The sequence below is a fragment of the Sorex fumeus genome, unplaced genomic scaffold (genome assembly GCF_029834395.1).
Source record: "Sorex fumeus unplaced genomic scaffold, SorFum_2.1 ptg000128l, whole genome shotgun sequence".
Classification (NCBI taxonomy): Eukaryota; Metazoa; Chordata; class Mammalia; order Eulipotyphla; family Soricidae; genus Sorex; species Sorex fumeus.
The window spans coordinates 38,873,352-38,893,131 of record NW_026606185.1 but is presented as its reverse complement, the minus strand read 5'-3'; the positions used below and the strand labels follow the sequence as shown (position 1 = coordinate 38,893,131).

General features: G+C 47.9%; 1 protein-coding gene across 9 annotated transcripts in view; it reads right to left on the bottom strand.

The window, feature by feature from the left end:
* FHOD3 (formin homology 2 domain containing 3) overlaps positions 1-6,860 on the bottom strand; it is a 476,176-nt gene extending 469,316 nt beyond the window's left edge. For all 9 annotated transcript variants that reach the window (XM_056137948.1, XM_056137949.1, XM_056137951.1 and 6 more), the window contains exon 1: positions 6,549-6,860. In XM_056137948.1, coding sequence (XP_055993923.1) covers positions 6,549-6,713 — 165 coding nt within the window. In that variant the 5' untranslated portion in view covers positions 6,714-6,860. The remainder of the gene's footprint in view (positions 1-6,548) is intronic.
* Between the last annotated feature and the right edge of the window lie 12,920 nt (positions 6,861-19,780).

Here is a 19,780-nt window from a genome sequence, read left to right as displayed (position 1 = left end):
AAAGGGAACACTGAGATTCTAACCTATTATGTGTGACCTTTTAGCTATTTCAATTAAAAAGTTCAATATATGCAAAAGTATAGGACATAGTGTAATAACCTCCCACATACCCATAATCTAGCTCAGCTTCTGGTCTATCTTATTCTTTTGTACACTCACTTGCCTATTTTTCCTTCATTTAGGGTTATTTTGAAGCAAATCCTAGACATTATAGAATCTCATCTACAAATTTCAGTATGTGGCTCTGAAGGGTACAGACTCTTCTGTAAATAGAAACAATTTTATGACACTTTAATAATTCTATTATTCTACTGTTACTATTTTAACTTCCATCATTGTGATGTCAGTCACTATTCAAGTCTCCCCAGTGATCTTAAATATTGATTTACAATGTACAAATAATTGACTCAGCAATTAATTAGAACACTACATTGAGACTGCTTTGTCATTCTCCTAAAGCCCCCCCCATAGTTTTCATCCATTTTTTTTTGTTGTTTTTGGTAATATATTTGTTAGCAAAACTAAAATTTCCCATAATCTAAATTTTGCTGGTGCCTATAGTGACACTTAACATTGTCACATCATTCCCCACCCCACCCATTAATTTAGAACAAGGCCCTGAAATCTATCCCAATAAATGGATTTGAGAGAGAGAGAGAGAGACTTACTGTCTGGACAGAGTAAATGCTGAAAACCTCAACTCTGATAACGCCCCCACTGGAACCCCAGCGAGGCTAAAGGTCCGGGCTGAGACAGGGGTCCTTGGAACCCTAGGCAGAAGCCACAACACCTGCCAAGTGTTGTGGCAGTTCTCAGAAGTGGTGACGGTCCTCTGAGAACACGAGAGGACCCAAGAGGTCAAAGTTTCCTCTTCACAGAGCAAGAAACCTCTGAAAGGATGGAGGCAGGGGTGGGGTGTCTCTACACAGTCTCAGCATGTTAATCAGTTTTCAATCTGCCACAGTTTAGGAGAAGCATTTCAGAGTCTGAAGTGGGAGGCAAGGGCAGGGTTGTTGTTTGCCAAAGGGACAGTTTGGACTCTGAGGACAATAGCATAGGCTCCCTGAGGGTCTACCCTGCTAGGCGTCATCTAGGCCCAGCCATGTCAGTCTTGTGCCAGGAAGTCTAGTGAGATGCAAGCAGTGGCCCCCGGTCCCCACCACCAGCCTAGAGACCATGTGCTCTGGTTTTCTAATAATGTGACACATTTCCTATAGACTTCAGGGTGAAAAAAGACTTAACCTTAAATCTTAGCCCCTTCACTTAAAAGTGTGATCTTAGGCGGCCTGCTTAGCTTCCCAGTGCCTCAGTTTCCCCATCAGTTACCTGGGTTAACTGTCCCCCTACCAGAGTTGTGAAAACAAATGAACTGAGGGCCAAAGACCTCCAATGCAGTGCCCACTATGAGTGCATCGTCTGGGAGCTCTTCCCCACCGCCCCCCACCCCAAGATCCCTACCCATCCATTCCACTCCAGATCCTTGCTAGGAGCCACCACGGGATGTCTAGCTGGGTTTCCGACGTGGTCTGTGGCCAAGCATGAAGCAAAGCCAACTGACCCATGAAAGTTTCAATCCCACTAGCCTAAGCTCGATAGCACAGCTTCAACCAACTGAGCTAATCATGGTCAAGTCAGATTCAACTCAGCTGGTGTGGAGACGCTCTCCGCCGTTCACACAACATTCTCCAGCAGTGTTGTTAAGATGCTGTGTGACCCACCACACTTGCCAACCTCACTAATGATCTCATCTTTTTAAAATCTAAATGTAATGTAGCAAACAGATGTGTCCCTTAAAAGGATTAAGGTGGAAATTCATTAGGGCAGTAATACCCAGGGATTTGTGTTCTAAAACTAACACCAATCAATCAAGTTAGTACAGGCTGTCTTAGCACTACTCAGCTTCCTGGGGTACACCAGAGAAGGGGATAGTCAGGACTTCACCATCAAGGAAGTTATTTATGAGCAGAGAAGACAGTGAGACCCCCACCTGCTGAGCCCCCGGACCTAAGTGGCCTGGAATCCAGGCTGCTTGATTGTAATATGCCCAGGAACCCCACAGACATCTTGAGGAAACGCAGACTCAGAGGTATCTGAGGAGGTTGTAGACTGTTTCCTACAAGAGCCCAGGCTCTAATCCTCACTGCAATCACAATCGGAAGTTTAATAGGTGAGCTAGCTGAAGCAGCAAGGTAACCACAAAGACAAAGGTGGTGAGAAAGCAGCCCAGCATGAGCAAGGCTAATCCAATGAGCAGGCGGACTATCAGTCGTCAACACCGAGCTCTCTGGATGGAACTTCCCACTCACGTGGCCAGGTGACTTCCTTCTGCTCTGACTCTGGTCTTCTGAGAGACAAGATCCTACAACCACTGGACCTATGATGTTTTAGAGATAGAGCCTATCTATGAGAACGTTTGGCTCCATAATCAATCATCATCATCATCATCCACACAGCATTATTATTTCATTCTACGGGTGGAGCAATAGCACAGCGGTAGGGCATTTGCCTTGCACACAGCCAACATGGCCAACCCGAGTTCGATTCCTCCGCCCCTCTCAGAGAGCCCGGCAAGCTGCTGAGAGTATCTCACCCGCACGGCAGAGCCTGGCAAGCTCCCCGTGACGTATTCGATATGCCAAACACAGTAACAACAAAGTCTCCAATGGAGACGTTACTGGGCCCGCTCGAGCAAATCGACGAACAACGGGAGGGCCTTTACCTTTACCTTACCACCAGTTCTCAAATTTATTTCACCTACTGCTCCTTTTCAGAAATCATTCAGAGCCACCACCCTGAAGTCTACCTTCTTTAAGAGAACAAACAGAAAGCAGCCCACATAATTGCACCTTGCCCCAGGATCATTCCCCTTATAGGATGTAATGGTCCATTTGGGGAAATACTGCTATTCCATAGAAGACCATTTCAATCTCCAGAATTGATTAATAAGGCCTAATTACAATTTCGTCAAGTGAGCTAGCATACACTTTCCTAGAAAAAAAATTGGATAGTTGTATTTTGTTTATGAAAGGGAAGCAAGACTCTATATTCTCTGCTTTGGTATCAGTTAATACAATTAAGCTTTGCAAAGTCTGTTATTTATGAATTCTGGTGCCTAGATATTTTTTCTAAATCAGAAGTCCTACAATTGCACTTTTTCTTGTATAACACAAACCCAAAATAAGCACCTGTTAATGTAGGATTTGAAAGCAGCAGGCCACTTAACCAGAGCAAAATACCATCGCTTAGGTGGACTGACAGCACCTGCCCCAAGCCTTCTGTTAGTGAACAAACCCCCTATTCAATAGTCCTCCCAACAATGATGAAAAAGAACTTTTTAGCCTAACAGTTTGAAGGAATGATAAAGCAAAACAAGGAGAAAATCTTTTTTGTTGAATTGTTTCATTAAATGAACAAATTTGAATGAATCACCAGGGATGAGATCAATTAATGTATCATTAGCTTGAGAAAAGATGCATTGACTTAAGACTGGTGTTTACTTAGTTTGGAGAAGTCTTTTGGCTTGTTTTATTTGGGTGCTATCCTCAGTGATGCTCAGGGGCTAGTCCCAGCTCTATACTCAGGGATTATTCCTGATGACACCAGGAGAAATCATACACCACGCTAGTAATCAAACCACAAACTGGGATGGCCTTTATGTAAGGCAAGCGCCTGATTCTGTACTAACTCTTTAGCCTGACTCCAGTTTTGGACTTGGAAGCAACCCAGCTCAGGAGTATCCCTAGGAAAAGTCTCACAAACCAGGACCCTGTGTGAGGCTGGGGCTAGCTGCTCAGAGTATGTGCTCAGTGACAGATCGCCAGCTGCATGGGCCAGTGCTTCAGGCCACCTGGCCATACAGGATGTCTGAGAACAGAGAGAAAGTCAGCCTGATCCATGTCCCTTACACACATATACACATACACATACACATACACAAAACTCCCCCTCTAGCCAAGGCTGAACTTCATGGAACCTAGGAGAAATGTTCTCTGGTTTCTATGACAGGGATTGGGGTGTTGGGGGTCCACTCACTAACCTCTAGCTAACTCACCACATGGTAAGGAGCTATTCCACCTCTGACTGTGAACTCCATCAGGCCAGGAACTCTGCCCCCAAGACGCTGACTCACACTTGGAACACTCACCTGCCCCAGGCCAAAAAGAAGCTGGCACACCAGGATGATCAGGAGAGCTAACTCCCCTGGGTAATGAAAAGGAAGCCCCTAGGGTGACCTCTCCCCATACTCATACAATCGGCCCAGGAAGTTGAACCTCTGTGGGAGTCTCCAATGACCTTCTCTGACTCTCAGCTTCCCTGACCTAGGAGACAAAGTAGGTTACTGTGGCCCTTTCTACCTGTTTACCTGTTTCCTTATCTGTAGAATATAGACAAAGCCTCACTTCACAGGGGTAAAGGACATGCAGACCCCATGTCTACATGCCAAATGCTCAAAGTTCATTATTAGCTCTTCCTCTCACAGGTGTGTGATCCAGTTTGCTCTGCTTGTATCTTTGGGGGCTTACTCAGCAGTCTGTGAGGGGCTACTCCAGGCGGTCCTTGAGGGGATCACGCAGCACCAGGGATCTACCTACTGCATGCAAACCCTATGCTCAAATCCTTTGGGTTATCTCCCTGGTCCAGCCTGGATGATACAGTTTTCAGATTCCCTGCTGGAAAGTAGCCAGCATTTAAAATATAAATAGGAACCTAGACATAGAAATACCCCCAACTCTGCTTCACAAAACCACACTAAGAGAACCAGCCTCTCACTCATCTCCGGATGTGAGGAACGTCAACCCTATGAATATGCTGCAGGAGGCTTTGGCAAGACCAAGACCAAGGCTGGCTGGCCCCCAGGAAAAGGTGCCCAGTGTTACTATGGGACTTCTTCTGGTTCTACGTTTTGCACAAGAGCAACTTTTGAGTGTGCTGTGAGCCAGACTCCTCATGTGCCTTCAGGCTGAGGGAAGTTGGGGTGGGGGAGCGTGGAGGAGGCAAAAATGCCTTGAACCTCCTATGGGACCGGAGGACTGGATCAAGACCATGGGATCGGTCCATGGAAACACAAAAACATGCTTAGCTTCCAGCTTTAAAGGTCAAGCCCTGTCTATAGAGTTGGAAATCGAAGGAAACCACTTCACCACTTTGGTGTCTTAGGGACACCGTCTTAAGTCTTCTGTTGTTTCAACAAAAGACCACTGTGCTCAGAGACCAAAGTGAATGGATATTCCTGATGTTGAAGAAACCCTTCAAAACCTTTTAAGTGAAACCATTGATTGAGAAGCAAATTTTTTTTAATGATTCTGAAAAAAATGAATCTCGGACACCACCTCTGCCCTCTGTTTTCTAGTGCAACCTTCTCATATGACCAGCGAGGTCCCCGCCCACCATGCACCTGTCCTGCACCCAAAGGGAGAGAAGGAGCAAGAACTGCCTGGTGCCTCATTCCTGCAAACAAGTTACTAATTAAGTAGGGCGGTGAGGCAGAGATAGAGTGGAGATTTTGGTAGGAGTGGAGGAAAACCACTCACTGGGTCCATAAGGTACCAGAACTCACTGGCTACCACATGCAGCCTCCTGCTCTACTTCCAATCCAAGTCATGAACATCATGCAAAAAAATCTAGTGGAAGGTTTTTTGTTTTTTAATTGGTTTGGTTCATGGGGTGGGGGTGGGGGGCATTCAGGTCATCTCATGTTCTTCACCTCAAAGAATAAATCACCTGCAAGTTCTTATAGGAAGCGTAAGCAAAAAAAAGAAAAGAAAAAATGTAGTGGAGAAGTAATTCTTGAGGTTGCAGTTAATCTGTTTAAGTGGGAGGAAAGGTTGTCCCCGGTAACGAAATGATTAGCTTTCAATGGTCAGTTCTCCGCTACAAACACTTTGCAAGACGCCTTGTCCTCTGAGACAGAGGAGGCGGGGGGCTGGAGGGTGGGGTGGGGTGGGGGGGAACCGAGAAGCCATTCTTCCCAGGGGACACTCATTTCGGGCTCCGAGGTTGCGGCTTTGTGCGCGCGCCGCCCCTCCTCCCCCCGCCCCTGCTCCGCGGCGTTCCCAAGGCCACCTGCTTCTGCGCGCGAGCAAAAGGGGCGACTCCGGGCGCGACTGCGGAGCGCGGCCGACGGTGCCCCCGGGGAGGGGCGGCGGGAGAGGGGTCCCCGAGAAGCACGCTTTGTGCCGAGGGTCGCGCGCCACGACCCAGATGCTTGCAGCTCGGTGGGGTTGGGTTGGGGCGGGGAGGGGGGGTTCCCGGCGTTGCTTGGGGATCGTTTCCCCGGGCAGCGTCCCGCGGGGGGCAACGCCGCTGCCGGCGTCCGCGCCCCACCCCGCCCACCCGGCCGAGCTAACGGCGCGGCGCCGGGGAACCTTCTCCATCCCGCCGCCGGCCGACGCGGCACCTGCTGGGCCGAGCCCGGGCCCCGGGTCCCGGGTCCCGGGTCCGGGTCGCAGCGGGGTGCTCCCAGCCCGGAGAGCGGGGAGGGGGCGTCTGGCCAGCGCGAGCCCGCGCGCTTCCCCGCAGGGCTGCGGCCGCGGCCGCCGGGCTGTTACCTTGTGCGGCGCCCGCAGCAGCCGGTGGACCCCGGCCAGCTGGGTGCCGAGCGCGAGGTCCTCGCGGAACGTGAAGAGCGGCGGCCGGCTGGGCTCCGGGAAGTTGGTGCTGTTGAAAGGGTCCGTGTCGTCCAAGAACTGCACCCGGCAAGACAGCGTGGCCATGATGCATCCCTGCCGCGGGGGGCGCGGGCCCCCGGCACGATCGGGGCCGCGGGCGGGCAACGCCGGGCGCAGCGCGAGGGGGAGAGAGGCCGCGGCCGCCGCTCGCTGCTGGCTCGCGGGCTCGCAGGCTCCGGCGCGCCCCGCTGCAGTCCGGGCTCCGGCCGCGGGGGGCGGGCCGGGGGCGGGGCCGGCGGGCCCCTTTCTTCCCCTCCTGCGCCCGCTCCTCCCCTCGGCGCGCCCCGCCGCCCCGGCCCACCCGACCCGCGGCGCGCACCCCCGAGGGCCGCCTCCCGCGCCTCCCGCACCTCTGCACGTGCTCCCCGAGGCCGGAGCTCCCCGAACCCGGGTGCGGGAGCCGCTGGGGACCGCGGCGGGGACCCAGGACGGACCTCTCGCGCCTTCCCCATCTCTGAGCTAGCTGTCCTGCTGCTACCCAGGCTCTGAACGCCCCAGTGGGCACCCCAGGAGGCAGCCTTCTAGAGGGGGCACAGGGAAGGTTTCCCTGGGGGAGAAGGCAAAACGTGAGCCGGAGGACCGAGGGTGCTTCTAAGACACAAGCCCAGGAGGCCCGGCGAACGGCCCCGGGTGCCCGCGAGGCGGTGCTCTGGGATCCCCGCGCCGGGCCGGGCACGGGGCCGCGCAGTCCCTAGTGGAGGTGCCTCTACAGCAACCTCTGAGCAGTTAGGTCTCCCTAAGTTGCAGTGAACCTTGCCGCCTGCTTCCCGCCTGCTCCCGGGATGGGGAGGGGCGCGGGAGAGGTAGGGACCCGCGGGTAACCCGGGCGCTGGGATTTGCAGGCTGCTCGCGGCCTCCAGGCTCTCTCTTCGCCGCTCGAGGGCGACCCCCACCGTCCGCAGCACGCACTCAGGCTTCTTCTTCGTTCCTGGGCACGCAGTTGGGTTCCTCGCATCCCCAAGAGATGGTAGGGAAAATGCCCAGTCGCTCTTAACATTGGCGTCTTTGCCAGGCGCCTCTAAAACGTCTGTCTCTCCCTTTCTCCTGACTGCGAGGGCAAAGGATCCCTGGTCCCACGCTCGGGGGCTTCAAGGCCTCTCCCAGTCACACGTGCACGCCTTTGCTGGTCTTGACTAGCAGGACCCATCTGCTCACTGCATTCCGATTTCTAGCTCTCCTTCCTTTTGCTCTAATCTTTTTCGTGGATGTGCTGACCTGGCCATATACCAACTTCACCATCAGCTCAGCATATTCAGCTCTCCAGTTTTACTCCTTCCGCACCTTGGGTTTCATTGCCAACACCCTTCTAGCTGACAGCCAGCCCACCACCCCAGTTCTCATCGCTGCTCCGAAGGACCTTCTTGCCTCACGTTCTCTCAGCGCTGTCTGTCCTGGGAAATCCTGGCTTGCTTCCATCCGGTCACTCTCTTGAACCCACTTCAGCTTACTGTGGCTCCCCATGGCCCATGGTGCCTGTAAATTCTGTCCTCTGCCTAAACACTATTCATCTGTCCCACAAGAACCCTCGCCCCTTCCAGCACCCCCTCCTTTCCACGCGCCATCTTCCCCATGGAATGGCCAAAGTCCTAGCTGTCCTTCCTTAATGTTCTATCTTCAAGCTGCCCTGATTCAGGCAACCTCTTCCTTTCTCCCTGGCTTCTGCTCCCAGAGTCAGGGCTGGCTTCCTGGAATGCAACCTGTGCTGTGATCCCACACTCATTTAATGCTCTGCCACTGCTGTCTTGAAATTCTTAACATTAGGGCAGGCTTCCAAGCAGTGCTCACAGGAATTGGGGGCTACTCCCAGCAATACCCAGCCAATAACCAACCAGCCAACCACACAGCTCCCCGCTAGGACCTGCATCATCACTGTGCTGCTGGGGTTACAGTGCTGTGGGCTGTCAGGGCCACCCCTGGCAGTGCCCTGGAAGCCATGTGGTGCTGGGAATTAAACTTGGGCCCTTGTGCACTCAAGGCATGTACCCCAATTTCTGAGTCATCTCATCAAAATTCTTAATGATTTTGAATAAAAGGCAAATGATTTTGAAAAAAAAAACGAAGTTTTTGTTTACACTGACTTTGATGATTTATGTAGCTGCACCAGATGAGTCAAGTGTTTTTTATTCTAAAACTATATGTTGGATATTGAGTTATAAGCACGTATAGAGAAATGAAAGAATCACAATGGGATATGTATGTAAACATACATAAAATGTTCACATAGCTCTCTGGAAAGAAAGATGGCGGCCGCACGGGAGCCTTGTGGACAGCAGGTTTGAGCCGGTGGTGGGGGCGACAGGGACCTCATGGGAAGGGGGGGGCGTTCCGGTTCGTCCTTCACGCCCTACCGAGGTCACCAGTTGTCCCCCACGAGCGGCTCTCCGGCACGGCCACGACTCCAGAGCACAGAAACCAATCTCTTAACTATCTAACTTTTAATAGAAATACTTCCAGGGTTAATAAGTAAAATAGCAGAAATCCAAAACCCAGACATCATTTAATTCTTAAAACCCAGCTGTAGAAAGCAAATCATTTCACAACGCTTTTTCAGCATGTCTGATTTGGGGGGGGGGGGGGTCGTAAACTCTAAATAATAATGGTGCATCTTTTATCGAAATAATGAATCTAGTCAAAGTAGATAGAGTGTTAACTAGAACTCATCTGCCTCACAGGAATTGGGAGGGGTGGGAGGTGGTGTTCTATTGGGGTTCGAGGTTAAAAATAAGTATTGGTAAAGGGAAATGTGTTTGATATTTACATGACTGAGACCTAAACCTGAAAGCTCTGTAACTTTTCCCATAGTGATTCAATAAATAAATAAATTATTAAAAAAAAAGTTCACATAAAAAAAAGTTTCTGAAGACATTGGCTTCCAACGAAGAAAGATGAACTCAGTTAGCAGGGATGGGCAGGAAAATAACATAAATAAATTTAAAAAATCATGATATATGAATAGTAAGTGAATAAACTGTAAATAACTATGCGGAGAGCAAAAAAAAAAAAAGCTATATGTTGGGGGCTGGAGCGATAGCACAGTGGTAGGGTGTTTGCCTTACAAACTGCCAACATGGCCGACCCGAGTTCGATTCCTCCGCCCCTCTCGGAGAGCCCGGCAACCTACCAAGAGTATCTCGCCCTCACGGCAGAGCCTGGCAAGCTACCCGTGACGTATTCGATATGCTAAACACAGTAACAACAAGTTTCATGATGGAGACGTTACTGGGCCCGCTCGAGCAAATCGATGAACAACGGGAGGACCGTGATCCAACTATGCGGAGAGCAAAAAAAAAAAAAAAAGCTATATGTTGGGTGCTGAAGCGATAGCACAGTGGGTAGGGCATTTGCCTTGCACACAGCTGACCCAGGTTCGATTCCCAGCATCCCATATGGTCGCTCAATCACCGCCAGGAGTATTTCCTGAATGGATGAGCCAGGAGTAACCCCTGTGAAACACCAGGTGTGACCCAAAAAGAAAAATTAATAAAATTTTTTTTAAAAACTATATGTTGGGCCAGAGAGATGTTTCAGTGGGTCATGTGCCAGCTTTGCATGAAGGGGTCCCAGCCTGATTCCTGGCACTGTGTAGTCCCCAGAGCACCACCAGTAGACCCCACCCCCCGGAGTACAGAGACGGGAGTAGTCACTGAGCATCATCAGTGTGGCCCCAAAACAAACAAAAAAAAGGACCCCTCATGAAACCCTTCTCCAGCTGACCTTTCTCCTTCAGTTTGCCAGCTCCTGAGAGAGAGCTGTTCATTTCTCAGCACCCTCACTCCTTCTCTTCTTGACACCCCAGTTTCTGGCCGAGGGTCCCTGATGTTGTCAGATCATCAATGCCATCAAATTGCCTCTGGCAGATGACTTCTCATGCCTCTGTCCACAGCATCTGTCACCACAACCCACCCCTTTGCCAGACGCCCTCTCCTGCAGCTTCGCTGGGTTTCCCTTCTCTCCCGGGCTTCACTCCCTTGAGAATAGAACCTCACAGCTGTGGCTGCAGTTCTTTTGTTCTCTGCAGCTGGCCACAATTGAAGATTCCTTGAAGGCAAGCACCATGCTCGATTCAACCCCAGGCCCCCTGTGCTAGTAGAGTGTGGGGCGCACAAGACATCTGCTGAGTGTGTACACCTCCGAGTCACCCGAGTCCCTCATCCCGCAGCTGGTGGCTGTGACCTGTCAGCGAACCAGCGAACCAACCAACTTCTCACTCTTGCCTCCTATGCTGGTTCTCTCATGAATTTCCCTTTACAATTTCACATTCTGCCTCTGAACCTCCACTCACTTTCCGGGGGGGGTCAGTGCTCATGCTAAGGTATGCATTGCACATCTCACACCTTTGTTTGGTTGCTTTTGGTTTGGGGGCCACACTGGTGATGCTCAGGGGTGTTACTTCTGGCTCTGCACTCAGGAATTACTCCTGGCAGGCTCTAGGGACCATATGGGATTCCTGGCATTGGACCCAGGTCAGCTACATGCAAAGCAACTGCCCTACCCTCTGCACTATCCCTCCGGCCCCACCGTCTCCCACCTGTAAGTGAAATGCTCCAAGGTCACCCTTTAGCATGACTCACTTGCCCCCATCTACCTTTCCAGGCTCCTCTCTAGTCATTCCCCACTTCAGTTTCCAGCTACGCCAAACTCAAACTCAACTCAAACTTGCCCACCCATCTCTAGCTGAACCCTCTGACTCTCCACTAAGTTTTTCTAAGGTCCCCATGTTTCATAAGCAGCAGGCTAGTTACATTTCTAAGATCATCTCCAACTTCAGCCCAAAAAAGGATTGTTTCTTTTCTCTGTGGTCTCAGATCACTTTCTTCAGGCCTCTATTGCAGCAATGAATGATACATTGCAAATATCTGCTTATCCATGTGCCTAATCCTACTAAACTTCAGGGTTAGAATTTGCCTTGCTCAAATTTTCTCTTGACTTCAGATAGGGACTGGCACCTAAAGTGAAGTCTTTAAATTTTTAATCATAGATTATCTTTCATTCTTTCAAGGAGATTTTCCTTGTAACTGCTCCTAGCAATATTTTTTCTCTGATTAACAGCCAATTTTTTCCAATTCATTTTAAACCATTTTTCACAAAGTAATATAATACTTTCTCTTAGTTTAAAAAGTCAAGACTAATTTTTAAAATTAGTTTACTTGAGCAATCAGTTCCCTATTTATAGTTCTCATACCCATCCCTTCTTGATTTCTAGAAAATTTTGTTACTGTTGTTTTGTGTCAAGGTTTACTTCTGGCTCTGTGCTCAGGGATCAGAGACGCGTCAGGGGTTCATCTGCAACAGAGATCAAACCAGGGTCAGCCACATGCAAGGCAAGGAACTTAACCCCTGTACTGCCTCTCCAGTCCCCAGACAATTTATTTTTAAATAACATAAATATTCTGCTATACTATGATCTATGCATTTTAGACATGAAACAGTTTCCATAATTCTACGTGAAGATTTTAGCTCCATTACAAACCAACAACCTCCCTTTCTGCATCTCCAAATATAGCAAATAACTAAATAACTTTAGAGACTCATTTGTTTGTTTTTGGACCACACTGGATATACTCAGGGATCACCCTGGCAGTGGTCAGGGAACCAGGCAGTGGCCGGGGTCAGACCCAGGCCTCCTACACGTAAAACATGCCCTCCAGCCCTTTAAACAATCTCCCTGGCCCTGGTCTTATTTTAGTTAAATTCTAATTCAAAGCTTTTTTTAAAAAATATATTAATATTATTTATATTTTTTTGCCTAAGGCATGTGATTAAATCTCCTTTCTACTACAACTTTTTGTTTTCTCCAGATGAGTATTTGCCTCATTTTTTCTTTTTTTAACCCCATAGAACAGCTCATTAGATCATCTAAGCAGTTCTGAAAATAGTTCTCTCAGTACCATCAAGTCATTTCTCAGTGCTGGGTTTTGTTTTGTTTTTTTTTTAGGAAGTCTTTCTTAGAAGTATTCATCTCAAACCACCTCCAACACCTACCCCACCCACATCTCCCACTCCAATTTGGAACTTATCTCTCTCAGCCCCCACGCCCCTGGAGATTTCTGTGGCTTCTTGTTTGTGGGGAAGCACCTGGTCCCCAGATGACTTGTCTTCATCTTTCTTGGCCTAAGTTCTCATTCTTATACATGGACACCATAGTAGCCTTCTGCAGGTTAAGTTTCTAATAATTTTCATGTTGGAAAGTATCTTTCTCTCAACCCTAAAAATTTGACTTGTGATTGTTTCATTGGCCAGGATAGCCACAGTAATTCTTCCCATCCCTATTATTCTTGATATTTTTGCATTATGACTTTACCACTTCTCTCAGTGAATGGGCATGGCACTCTGACTTGCTTTAACAAATTGAATAATTGGAAGTGGCATTGTGTGACTACAGAAACTAGGTCTCAAGAAGCCTTGACAGTAGCTGCTCTCATCCGCTTGGCAGGCTGACCTGAAATGAGGGTGTGAAGAAGCCAGGTCTAGTATTATAAAAACAGTACAAAAATTACTACTGAATACTTGGACTATGATTTCCTATGTTGAGTATCAATGAAACGTTTGGCAAAACAAATGCTACTGTAATTTGGAAGATAGAAAACATACTTAGTGAATTAGCTAAGGGATATCTCTAGATCATAGGTTGAAAATATCTGTTATATTGATGCTTCTAACTACATCTAATGAGGCATTTTGTTTGCATGAAGAATTTAGGAGAATTATAGAGAACATAATATTTGATGAAAAAATAAAACATTTTGTCATCCCCATCTTATACAGCTAGTAAGAAGTCATCAAAGTAAGAAGTGATCTTGGTAAAGATCAATGGTATACTGTGGCTGACATACCCTTTGCTAAGAACTCAGAGAAATGTCAAGCTGTGCCACAAGCAAAAGGGCTTCTAACAGTTTTAATTTTTTAATTTAATTTTATTTTATTTTGCCTTTTGGGTCACACCTGGAAATGCACAGGGGTTGCTCCTGGCTCTGCACTCAGGAATTATTCCTGACAATGCTCGGAGGAACATATGAGATACTGGGAATCAAACCCGGGTTGGCCATGTACAAGGCCCTACCTGCTGTGCTATCGCTCCAGTTCCGGGCTTCTAACAGTCTTTAAAGCATGTTGCTAGAGCTGGAATGATAGTACAATGGGTGGGGTGTTTGCTTTGCACGCAGCCAACCCAGGTTCAATCCCCGGCATCCTATATGGTCCCCCGAGCACCTCCAGGAGTAGTTCCTAAGCATAGCTGGGTGTGACCCCCCCGCAAAAAAAAGCATGTTTCCCCATTGCAGTGCAGTAGGTCCTAAAGAATAATGCTGCAGTGTTTAGAACCTGGAATATGCCCCCATCAAGTTTCACTGAAAGTCCACCAAGTTTCAATAATAATTTACTATTGATGGAGTTACGAAGTTTAAACTAAAAGAAACAGGTTATTTAAAATAAAATTAGACTCTGAACTCCCAACCTGCATTGAGTTGGTAAGAAGCAGATGGAGAAAGCTAGATAACACTAGTAGCTGCCAAACACCAGGGTGGTCCTCAACACCACTGGACCCAAGCAACATCACCCGACTGGACCTAAGCACTGAATGGTCCAGCTCACAAACAAGTAGTGACAGGAATGGCCCCAAGCCCCTGAGCACTTCTGGAAATACCCCACTCCCTCTCCCTCCCCTGCACACATGCACATGCACACGCACACACACACACAGAGAGAGAGAGAGAGAGAGAGAGAGAGAGAGAGAGAGAGAGAGAGGTTCTTGACCTTAGCAAGAGCAGGAGGAGGCCCTGCCTTAGGTTCTATGCTCTGAAGCAGCACTTCTCAACCAAGATCTAGATGGTCCCCAGTGTGCCCCTAGGATGATCCAGAGGGTCACAGGTCAAAATTGCATATGTGGGGGCCAGGGCATGAGATTAGGAACTGCATCCACTAGAACAGAGGGCCACAGAATGGAAACGAAGTTGAAGGGGGCCATGATCAGAGAAGGGTTGAGAAACTCTGCTCTCAAGGGATTCCCTCAGCCAGCCCACTTGGCAAAGAGTTCTTCAGACTGAGCCCATTCTCACCTGGAACCCACACTGCTCTTTCTTTGGATAGTTACTTTGGCACTGGGGACTTCAGAGCCCCTTGCCCAAATGGCCAGAAACATACATCCAAGGTCTAAGTATGTCTCTTCCTAGGATGACCCTCCTCAGGGTCGGTGCGCCTCAATGCACCTCTTAGTCTGAAAAAAGGAGTGACTGTTTCCCAGGAATATAAACAGTACAGATGTGCACTGGCCAGTGTCCACTCCTCTGGGGTTTCCAGCTCAGGAGCGGGTAGAGAAAGCATTTAGGATCTGACTGACAACTAGGCCCTAGATGATTGCAAGTTGTTATGAATATCTCTCAGTCGAAGAATAATATATTTTAGTTAAGTTTTTATTGATCTTTTTTAGGGTTTCACCGACAGAGCTTGGAGTCCATGTGTTGCCAAGGATTGAACCCAGAATCCAGCATGAGATGAAGCACACAATCCGGATATCTCAGCCATCTCCTCAGCCCCTGTATTACTTAACATTTGTTTGATTTCTATATTTTAGACATTTAGATATGCAACATATGGGCTTTCGTATCAACATTTGCCCTCGGTGGTATGCGTTGGGGGGTAGATTTCCACCTTTCCACTTCCTAACCTCACTAGAACTGTGAGGAGGAAGGGCCAAGTCTCCCATTCACTCACTGAGTTTCCCTTCCCATTTGCCATGCCAGGCACACTCTCCTCTCTGAATCCTGGGCTCACTCTGTTCTTCTCTATAGACACTGTGTGTTACCTCCTTGGAACTAACATGTTGCCATAAACACAGGGGGACGTGAAGGAAGAAATAGAGTGCATTTTCTCATGACCCACCTGGGAGTTGGAACCACAGAAACCTAAATGACTGGCTGGCATGCTTGTGAGGCACGACATTCTTAAGTTGGCACACTCCTAAGCTGGTGTATTAGAAAACAATCTGACTAGGGCCAGAGCAATAGTACAGCAGGTAGGGTGCTTGCCTTGCCCATGGCTGACCCAAGTTCAATCCCCAGTTCCCCATATGGTTCCCTGAGCCTGCCAGGAGTAAGCCCTGAGCACCACCAGGTGTGGCAAAAAAAAAAAAAAATACAGTCTAACTGTATCCTGGAATCAAAATTACTATGAAATAATTGAGCAGAAGCAAAAATAAATGAAAAAGTAAATATACAAATAACAAATAACTATGTTTAAAAACCAAGTTTGCTGTAGTCTGACCTATACAATTAAGTGTAGAAACATATGTCTGCCAACAGGAACTATATTAATTTATTTATAGGAGAAATGCAACTAAGCATCCATTGAACATATATAGGAAGAACATTTTCTTTATTTTTTTTTGTTTTGAGGCCATACCATTGGTGCTGGCTCATGCTCAGGGATCATTCCTGGCAGGACTCGGGGGTTCATATGGGGTGCCAGGGATTAAACCCAAGTCAGCTGCATGTAAAGCAAGCACCCTACCCACTGTGATATCGCTCCAGCCCCTGAAAAAAAATTTTAAAGTATGCCAAATGTGGGCTGGAGCCATAGCACAGCGGTAGGGCGTTTGCCTTGCAGGCAGCCAACATGGCCGACCCGAGTTCGATTCCTCCTCTTCTCTCGGAGAGCCCGGCAAGCTACCGAGAGTACCTCGCCTGCACGGCAGAGCCTGGCAAGCTACCCGTGACGTATTCAATATGCCAAACACAGTAACAATAAGTCTCATAATGGAGACATTACTGGGCCCTCTTGAGCAAATCGATGAACAATGGGAGGACCGGACCGGAGTATGCCAAATGTGAAGAACGAAATACAGAATAGAGAAATAGTGGACATTTGGCCTTGGTCAAGAGAAAGCACTGGTGTGGGACAGGAGAGAATCTGTTTTTCATTTTACCAGGTAACTTCATCTTTCCTGCTTATAACTTACTCAGTTAGCTTTGGGAAAGAAAGAGCTGTAGACACAGTACAAATGGCACTAAATATGACAAGGAAAGACAAGAGAGAGGTATCTATTGTAAAAATGGTTAATCAAAGTAGCATTCTTTAAGGAAAACATTTTAAAGAAAAATTGAAAACCAAAAATGGTCAGTGACCAAAGGGCCAGAGCAACATTACACCAGCGAAGGTGCTTTTTTTTTTTTTAAATACCTTTGCCCTGCCAGAAGTGATCTGTTGAGCACAGAGGCAGGAGTAAGCCCTGAGTACTTCTGAATGTGCCCCCTAATAAAAATAAATTAACTTGACCAAGAATAATAGCCAAACTGGGTTTATTTATTTATTTATTTATTGGCTTTTTGGGTCACACCTGGCGATGCACACGGGTTACTCCTGGCTCTGCACTCAGGAATTACTCCTGGCAGTGCTCAAGGGGTCATATGGAATGCTGGTGATTGAACTGAGGTTGGCTGCGTGCAAGGCAAACACCCTACCCTCTGTACTATCACTCCAGCCCCTGAAACTGTTTTTTAAATATGGCAGATCTTAGGGGCAAGGGGGCATTCCCTGACATGCTGCGCCCAGCAGTGCCTTATGGTAATAATGCAGGGGGACAGGATGGAGGGCACACCTGGTGGTGCTCAGGCTCACAGAGCTGGGGGGTGGGGGTGCAGGTAGTCATTTGGTTTTGGTGATCAGACTCAGGGCCCCACCCATGCTAAGCATATTCTCTTCCACTTGATCCTATCTCCACACCTTTGAGAAATATTCCATCTTTTTTTTTGGGGGGGGGGGCTTGAGTCACACTCACCTGTCAAGGACTCCTCTCAACTTGATGCTTGGGGGTTACCTGAGGTAGTGTTTGGAGAGCCGTGTGGTGGTAGGGATGGAACCCAGAGTTTCTATGTGCAAACCACCCATTTCTGCCCTTTGAGCCACCTCCCACATCCCAGAACTAACTTTTTTAAGACTCTAAGATCCATAGTGAAAAGTTTCTCAAAGCGGATCTATTTAGGAATCTAGAAAAGGGAAGTGCTCACCTTAGCTCTCAGAAAGGAGCTGCTAGCCCAACTGCACTCTTTCGCCTCCTGCAGGAATAAAATCTGCCCTTGTCTGATGCTGCCACCAGGTGGTAGATGTGGCTTAGGCAGTCACAATTCTTTTGTGGCACCAGGCTATAGTCAACACTTCTCATTTAATTCTCAAACAATTTTATGATGTGGACAGTGTGGTTTTCCTCACGTTTCAAATGAGAGAGATGTTCAGTAACTTTCCTTGAATATTTGCCATGATTATAATTTGGGGCTGGAGCGATAGCACAGCGGGTAGGGCATTTGCCTTGCAAGCGGCCAACATGGCCGACCCGAGTTCGATTCCTCCCCCCCTCTCAGAGAGCCCAGCAAGCTACCGAGAGTATCTTGCCCACACGGCAAAGCCTGGCAAGCTCCCCGTGATGTATTCGATATGCCAAACACAGTAACAATTGTCACAATGGAGACGTTACTGGGCCCACTCAAGCAAATCAATGAATGGGAGGACAGTGACAGTGATAATTTGGGGATATATATGTATATATACATGTATCTCTCCATATATACATATACATACACACATATATATGTATATATGGAGAGAGAGAATGCAAACAAGATATTGGCAAAAGAAAGGCTAGTAAAAGCAGTTGTCTGCTAAGTGAACCCTAGCTTTCCCCTACTTCTGGTTGTGCCCTAATTCTCCTGGAAGCAAAAAGAGACTGAATCTTTCTGGGAGCTGCTCAGAACTCTGCCTGCCTGGGTCTCAGAACACCTTTCAAATAGGCAGTCAGTCTTCACTGGGCACCGCGCTATCCCTGAAGCCTGAGCAATCCTTGCCACTTAGCACTTCTGTCCTGGATAGAAGCAGAATCAGATGGAGCCCATCTGGTCTCAAGCATCTTCTGGTCAGGACAGGGTCACTCTAAAGAAAAAAGTAAAAACCTGAAGAAAGGAAAACTATAGTCCAATATCCCTGATTAACACAGATGCAAATATATTTAACAAATACCAGCAAAACTCACCCAACAACATTAAAAGGATCGCACACCGTAACAAAGCAAGATTTACCCTGTAGATGCAAGAATAGCTCAGCATATGAAAAACAGTTAATGGAGAACATTTACAGGATAAATAATCATCTAAATATATGCAGAAGAAGACACTTGACAATATACAACACTCTTTCATGATAAAGCTCTCGACAAACTAGGAACAAAGGGAAGTTCCATAGCATAAGAAAGTCCACAGGTAAAATCATGCTCAGTGATGCACAATTGAATGCTTTTCCTCAAAATTTCAGTAGCAAACCAAGGATACCCAACTCTTGCCACTTCTATTTGACATACTGCTAGAATTCCTTAATCCTTAATCACTTAACTTCCCGTTAGTCGTCGATTTGCTCAAGCGGGCGCCAGTAACGTCTCCATTTGTCCCTGTCGCGTGCTAGTGTAGCCCAATGGCATCTGTTCGCTCTGGGAACATGAAGAACCTCAAACCTATTGTTCATGATCGTGATGAAGAGGTCTGACCATCTGGTAGGTGGGCGGCCACGTGGTCTTTTGACATCCTGTGGAATCCAGTCGGTAATAGCTCTAGTCCAGCGGTCGTCTTTAAATCTCATTACGTGACCAGCCCATCTGATTTTTGACACCTTGGCAAATGAGACAGCGTCCCTGATTCTTGATCATCGACGGGTGTCGGAACTCCGGATTCTTTCTCTCATTTGAGTGAAACGTGATATTCCAAGCATAGCTCTTTCAATTCTTCTTTGGGAGACCTGAATAGCGTTCTCATCCTGTTTGTGTAGGGCCCAGGTCTCTGAGGCATATGTTAATGCAGGAAGAACAGTGGAATCAAAGAGATGTGCCCGGAGCCGGAGGTTCTTTGTCCTCTTAGCTATTTCTTCGATGTTCTTGAAGGCGTTCCAAGCCGCTCTCTTCCTCCTGCGCAGCTCGGGTGCCAGGTCATTTGTCATGTTGACTTCTTGACCTAGGTACACATAGCTGTTGCATTCGGAGATGGTCGTTCCATTGAGAGTGAATGGGGCATCAGGAACGAGGCTGTTTCTCATAAACATTGTCTTCATAAGATTCAGCTGCAGTCCTACCTTTCCACACT